At 39.6% G+C, this 7,828-nt stretch overlaps 1 protein-coding gene across 1 annotated transcript; it reads right to left on the bottom strand.

Moving 5' to 3' along the window:
• Window positions 1-743: 743 nt before the first annotated feature.
• Window positions 744-1,592, bottom strand: LOC123828554 (olfactory receptor 7A10-like). Its single transcript, XM_045853601.1, has 2 exons — window positions 1,238-1,592; window positions 744-952 (listed from the first exon to the last, which is right to left on the bottom strand). Exons 1-2 carry the CDS (start codon window positions 1,590-1,592, stop codon window positions 744-746), a joined length of 564 nt encoding a protein of 187 aa, XP_045709557.1.
• Between the last annotated feature and the right edge of the window lie 6,236 nt (window positions 1,593-7,828).

Below are 7,828 nucleotides of genomic sequence, written 5' to 3'. Positions count from 1 at the left end.
AGATATGCATTTTTATTTTTAATTAGGAGCAATTTCAATAAGATCAAAGGACATCAGACAACAGACATATCTGTGGATATATTCAGGGCTCAAACTTCTTTTGGAATTACAGGAATATACATAAAATTTTTGTGAATTTTATACAAGAATCAACATGTTATAAAATGCTCTTTTAAAAAACCCTTTACTACTCTATCTACAAAACAAGAAAAAGTTACTTACAATAATATATAGGGTCTGGCACTAATAAAGCTCCTTTTTTATTACAAAGTCATAAGCATGTAATTCTATAACATAACACTATTACAGTGAAACACACCATATGACATTTTAGGTGAAATGTTGAAATTGTTGTCCATCTCATATGAAGCATTCACGTACCCTACCAACCATACACAATCAAGCCTTACTTCTGCTGGCCCTGTATGTCATTTGAGAAGAAATTATTCTAAGGACATCATTGTTTACACAGAAATAAAGAAACACTTTCAAATATATCTGATAAGGCTGGAAAAAACTTTTTGATTTTTGGAAAATGGACAAAGGGAAAACTGTCTATATAATAGACAAAGTACAAAGCTTAATAAAATGGTGGCTTAAACTGTGTAGAGAACTTGAAACAAACAAAGGAAATTCCAGGACAGAAATGAAATGAGCAAGTTCAAAACCAAAAATCTGATTAAATTATCACAATTTCTGGTTTTGAATCTTAGGGCAAAGAAGGCAAGGATACTTTTTTGTCCTCAAGTGATTGTCCCTTTTGTACCTGCCACCACAAAAGATCTTTTGAGAGCTCTCTTTATGTCCTTGTTCCTGAGACTATAGATGAAGGGGTTCAGCATGGGTGTGACTACGGTGTACAATACTGAGGCAATTGCACTGGACTGTGAGTTGTGGGTAACAGCAGAGCTGAGATACACGCCTAAGCTTGTACCATAAAATAAGGAGACAACTGAGAGGTGAGATGCACAGGTGGAAAATGCTTTATACTTCCCCTGAGCTGATGGGATTGCTCGTATGGAGGACACAATCTTAGAGTAAGAGTAAAGGATCCCAGCCAGGGGACCACCACCTAGTAGTACAGTTACAAAACACATCACAATGTTATTAAGAAAGGTGTCAGAACAGGCATGTTGGGTCATCTGATTGAGTTCACAGAAAAAGTGGGGGATTTCCAAGTCTGGACAGAAGGACACCCTCAACACCATAGAACATTGTAACAGGGAATTCAGAGCACTTATGATCCAAGACATTAGAACCAGTAGTCCACAGAGCTTGGGGTTCATAATGACCATGTAGTGCAAGGGGTGGCAGATGGCCACAAAGCGGTCATAGGCCATCACAGTCAGGAGGATATCATCCAACACTGCAAAGTGTAAGGAAAAACACATCTGAGTGATGCAGCCTGCATAGGTGATGGCTTTGCTCTGTGTCTGGATGTTCAGCAGCATCTTTGGGACAATGGTAGAGGTGAAACAAATGTCTATCAAGGACAGGTTGGAGAGGAAGAAGTACATGGGTGTGTGGAGGTGGGAGTCTGAGCTGACAGCCAGGATGATGAGCAGATTTCCCAACACTGTGATCAGGTACATGCAGAAGAATAGCCCAAATAGGAAGGGCTGTAGTTCTGGTGCCTCTGATAGTCCCAGGAGAAGAAATTCTGACACTCTTGTAAGGTTCCCTGAATCCATGAGGTGGAGATGACTTTCAAGAAAGAGAAAAAGAACAGGAGTAATTTTCACACAAAGCAGTATTACTCACATAGCTGTAATGCTACAGTTTATATGTTGTAGTTAAGATATTGATTTCAGCATTTTGACATGGATCTGTTTTCTTCTATGATTTCTCAGTGTTCATCAGAGCACAAATTTTCATCCCAATCTGTTTTTCCCCTAAGGTGTTAGCCTAACTACAGTATCAGTGAGAAATTATTCAAGTTTTCAGGAATACAAATTAAGTGCTGACTGTGTTTTCTGCACTGTCTAATCTGTGAATAGATGGTACTGAAAAACACAAGTTCCTACAAGCCAATATTGGGGAAAGAATGTAGAGGCAAAAAATAGAAATATAACATTACACATGGTGACAAATACTATGAAGAAAACAAAAGCAGGTCTAAAGGGAAAGTATCTAGGCCATTCTATTTTTCATGGGTTTTTAGGCAAGGTCTGCCAACAAGTGACATTTGAGCACTCAACTCAAGAGAGAAAGGGAGGGAGATCAAGGTTGTATGAGCAAGTGTGTAGTTGGCAGTGGGAATGGCCAGTACCAAGGCCTTAGAAAAGAGCTGAAGGGGGTTGGCAATTTGCTCAAAGGTAATATCAGAGTATATAATGGGCCTTGGTTATGATTTTTTCTGGATTCTTCCAGCCAGTGGGTCTCAACTGGAAATGATTTTACACCTAGCAATGCCTGAAGGGATACCACTAAACACCTACAATTCACGCTCACACAAATAAATATCTCTGTATTTATAATCCATCCCCAAATGTAAATTGTAAAAGGTAACAAAATCTAGTTTAGACCAGCACTTCCTAGGTTTCAAATGCATATAATGTACCCAAAATTCTAGTTCAAATGCAGAACCTGACTCAGCAGATATTTTAGGCTCAGAGAAGCTGTGTTTCTGACAAGCACCCAGGTGGTATTGATGCTGCAGGTCCTGGTCTGTGGACCACTCTCTGGGAAGAAAGGCTGTGGTTCTATGTTAGACTCAGTTGCAGTCACTTTCATCCCTGTGATCCAAATGTTGTCTCTGCATGGGGTTTTGAAGGAAAAGTGTATTCACCCATTCCAAAGGCTATGATTGAATCTGTGTTTCCTTTGTGTAAGGGCCCTTGAGTGACACATAATCATAGTATTCTGAAAAACAATTTTTAGCAGGCAGGATTTGGACCTCTGTAAGATATCTACACCTTAATCCCCAGTATGTTTGAATATGATGTTTTTATATAAACTGGATGATGAGGGTAGCAGAAGGAACAGGGCTGATACTCAGCTGACTTGAAGGTAGAAGATGAGCAGGATCATCCAGGGGGACAAGGTCAGCACAATGCTCCCCTAGATTCAGAGAGTGAGACCAGGAGAAAATGTGACACTGCTGGCTTTAGTGAAGGAGGGAGGGCCCTGAGCCAAGGAATGCAGGTGGTCAGAACAGAAACTGGAATTAAGGAGAAGACAGGTTTTTCCCCGAGCCTCTAGGAGGAGCCCAGCCCTGCAGACACCTTGATATTAGCAAGTGAGACTGGAGCCAGGCTCTGACACCTAGAACTGTATGCCCATATCTGTGTTCACTGAGAACGACTGGTGTGGGAGTGCTTCCCAGCAGTCTCAGCAGTCTAATAGATTCAGTCATGCAGTGACATGTGATGGAGGGGCTCAGTTAAAATGTCTGCATTTGTTAGTTTCCTTGGGTAAGTATTTTACTTTGAAAATCCACAGGGAATACAACAGAAATTTTTAAAAATATTTGGAAATTTCCACCCCGTTAGCTGGGACAGTGAAGTCATCATGGCATAAATATAAACATGAACTAGGATGTCTTGGGGTCATTAAAATTAAAGGTACAATGTGTGGCCTTAATATTTTCATCACTGAATTTTCAAAACTATTTTTTCTCAGCATGCTATACTCTTTGGCTTAGTCCTCAATTTATATTCCCAAGAGAATGACTGAATCTCTCATTCAATGCATGGAAAAATGTGCACTGCATGGAAAGGCTAAGTGTGGGATAGGAATTTCTACTAACTATTTGAATAGATAAAAGGACATGAAATCCAAAAGTATATGAGCCTCACCAGTAATGAAGTAAAACTACTCAGTATTCCATTTTAGACTTATTAAATGTTTTCTTATGTGAATATGTATCATGAAAGAAGACACTGCAATGTCTGTCTCCCTAACTGCTACAGCATGATGCTGTCTACTTCTACTGGTTGGATCTTTCAATGAATACAAAACATGCTGAAATACACCCCATCTTAGGAATTTAGTACAAACACTCACTTCACTGCACTGCTCTCCACAGCTACTGCTCCATTTCGTCTCTGAAAACAACACAACTCCACTGAAGTGTTTTCATTTTCCTGTAGCCATTTCATGCATCTCATTGTACAGCATCATCTGACTGGACTCCCATTCCCATTACTTGGCCCTGGAGAGCAGATTCAAACAGATACATCCTTGTTAACATATTAAGTAAATTAAGTATAAATTAGTTCCTTAACCAGGAATACAAACAGAGATATCTGGCCTCAGGGCTGGGATGATTAGGGTCCTAATGACGAAGTAAATTTCTCAAGTTCCAGCCTATCTGACCCTTTCCTAATGTACATACCGGGCTCTAAGAATCCCCTGGATGGGTTTTCTGAAAGGAAGGTTTCTGTGTGTAAGTGACAATTGCTCCCTGTAGGGTTGATGATGGAGACTGAAGCTCTGTCCTACACAAGACAGTAGGATGGAGTGAAGCATCAGTTCTTGAGCAAGTCTTAGGAATCAACAGCAACAACCATGTCCTGTCTGCCATCATTGTACAAGCTCAGGTACTGCATGGGGAGATATTCACAACTCTCTGAATATTGGCTCATCAGACACATTTCCCTTGTGTTATTCCTACATCTAAGTACATGATTTCCCGCCGGGCCTCTGCAATTAACAGGAAGAAAATTTTTCCTAATGATTCTCAGATCTCAAAGGACCATGTTAGAAGCCAGGTGGATTTAGATTTTATGACTCCTTGTCTTGGGTCTCATCTGCTTCCCAGAGGTCTCACCTCCTAGTACCTTTTTCTAACACTGAGTTAACATTTCCTCCAAAGTCTGAGACTATGACATGCATCAGAATCAGATAGACCCTTTGATACCCAAGAACTTATTTGTGGTAGCAATGCTGCCTCAATGTCTCCAGAGCATTGTTATCCCCTCTTCAATGAGGGGAGAAGTGTGTTCCTTTGATATGCAATCCTGGCTACCACACTGCCTGGCTTCTTGATGCATTTGTCAAAATAAATAGAAATTTTTAAATAATATCACAAGTTATGAGCTGTCATTTAGTGCCTCATTATAAAATATGTGTTAATTATGGGAGATACCTTTTGATAGTTTTATGCTATATAATCTGAACTTAGTACCTTGTAGACTTTTTTGATATAATTCTTGAAAAGTCCATTCTATTAGGTATTACTATCATAAACTCCATTTCCTTTTGCAGAAATGGGGCTGGAAAGGCTTTAGTGATTTGCTCAAAGTTATGAACTAAGTGAGGGATGGACCTTGATCAAAATCTGTCAGGTTGCTTCCAGTTTTCAAACTCTGGGCCTGTGTTTCTCCTCCTGAGATGATTTTGCCCCTGAAACATGTGGACAGAGGCTACTAACCACCTACAGTATCTGTCACAAATAATTATCCCACCCCTATTGTCAACATGAGAAGGTGACAAAGCCTAGTCTGGTCCAGCACTTCTCCAACTTCAAGATGCATATAAGTCACCCAGGTTTACTGTTCAAATGCAAGTCCTGGTGGGCCCAGGGGTTCTTAGAATCAAATGACTTCCCAGGTGGTGTTGATGCTGCAAGTGCTGCTCACTGGACCACACTTTGAATAGTATGGCTGGATCTATGTCAGAGTTGGGTGTAGGTACTTTTAGGTCTTCAGGACCAAAAATTGTTTGCAGGTAACTTTGAATAGATAGTGTATATTCATTCATTCCAGAATCTGTTGTAAGTTCATTGTTCAATTATTTTATGTAAGGATTCATGAATGACATCATATGATATGCTTCTGAAAAGTACCTAATTTGATTTGTTTGCATAAGGGCCCTTGTGTGACACTATAGAAATTATTATTGAAGAAAAATTTGCTGTAAGCAAAAGATGAGCTTCCAAAGATACTTACATCATAATTCCCATAAACTTGTAATATGTTACTTTTTCAGTGCAAGACAGAATTCAAGTAGAAGATGGAATAGTGTGACTAATCAGCTAACTTTAAGAAAAGATGCCATGATTATGTAGGTGGGACTAATGTACTCACTGTGGTTCTAACATTGGAACAGGAGGGAAGAATAGTTGGAATCAGAGGGAAACTGGAAGATGTTGCACGGCTGGCCTTGAAGATGGAGAAAGAGCCTAGTGGAAAGAGAAGTTGGGGTAGGAGAGGAAATGGGACATTCCCTGAAGCCTCCAGAAGGAACCTGGCTCTGCAGACATCTTGCTTTCTGCTCATTGACTCATCAGGCTTCTGACCCCCAGATCTGTAGGTGTATTAACTTGTTTCCTTTAAACCCTTAGTGTGGTGATTTGTTACAGCAGCAATAGCAATGTTATGCAGACACTTATTCAATCATTTTTAGGGGAAAGTGACATTAAGGACCTCAATTCATTTACTTGCATCCCTTGGGTGAGGACATTTTCTGTTGAAACACCCAATAAGCAGAAAAAAAACAAATCTAAAGTCAATTTGGAGATTCTGCCCAATTAGCTGGTACAGAGATCCCTATTGTATAAAAGAAAATGTAGTTCTGACTTCGAGGTCTTTGGATATTGAGAAAGGAAAATAATTAAAGGTAACTGCCCTGACCATGAGGCTCAATTAGTTGAAGCATTGTTCTGTGTATCAAAAGGGTGTGGGTTGTATTCCTGGTAATGGCACTTGCCTAGATTGGGGTTTGATCCTCCATTGGGGCGTGCGTGTGTGGCAACAGATCAATCTTTCTCATTTGAGTCCCTCTCTCTCTCTCCCCCCGCCTCTGTCTGTGAAATCAATGGAAACATGTCCTGAGATGAAGATTAAAAAAAATACAAAAAACCATACTACTTAAAATCTTTGTGTGTAAGTTTCTGCATTTTATTTTTATCTTTTACTATTATTTTAATTGTTGTTGAAGTACAACTTTCTATCTTTTACTCCCATCCCAGCCCACCCACCCAACCCTCCCCTCCTCCCTCCCATTTCCATCTGCCCCTACTTTTTGTCCATGTGTCCTTTATACTTGTTCCTGTAAACCCTTCCCCTTTTCACCTGAAATTCCCCTGAAATTCCCTCCCCTCTGCCCTCTGAACACTGTCAGACTGTTCTCTATTTCAGTGTCTTTGGTTATATTTTGCTTGTTTGTTTGTTTTGTTCTTTAGGTTCCTGTTAAAGGTGAGATCATATGGCATTTGTCTTTCACTGCCTGGCTTATTTCGCTTAGCATAATGCTTTCCAGTTCCATCCATGCTGTTGCAAACAATAGGAGCTCCTTCTTTCTTTCTACTACATAGAATTCCATTGTGTAAATGTACCATAGTTTTTGATCCATTCACTTACTGATAGGTACCTAGGCTGCTTCCAACACTTAGCTATGAAACAGCAGAAGCGGAAATCAAGAAAAAAAAATCCCATTCAGCATAGCAAAAAGAAAAATAAAATACCTAGGAATAAATCTAACCAAAGAGGTATATGCAGAAAAGTACACAACACTGAAGAAAAAAATCAAGGAAGACACAAACAAATGGAAACATATACCATGTTCATGGATTAGAAGAATTAACATCATCAAAATGCCCATACTACCCAAAGCAATTTACAGATTCAATGCAATGCCTATTAAAGTACCAATGGCATATTTCACAGATATGGAACAAACACTTCAAAAATTTATATGGAACCATAAATGACCCCAAATAGCTGCTGCAATTTTGAGAAAGGAAAGCAAAGTAGGAAGGATCACATTACCTGATACCAAACTGTATTACAAGGCCACTGTAATCAAAACAGCTTGGTACTGGCATAAAAACAGGCACATGGGCCAATGGAACAGAACAGAGAGCCCAGAAATAAACCCAAGTCTC

The sequence above is a fragment of the Phyllostomus hastatus genome, unplaced genomic scaffold, assembly GCF_019186645.2.
Source record: "Phyllostomus hastatus isolate PE091 unplaced genomic scaffold, TTU_PhHast_1.1 phas_contig_98, whole genome shotgun sequence".
NCBI lineage: Eukaryota > Metazoa > Chordata > Mammalia > Chiroptera > Phyllostomidae > Phyllostomus > Phyllostomus hastatus.
This window is presented reverse-complemented; position numbering and strand designations above follow the sequence as displayed.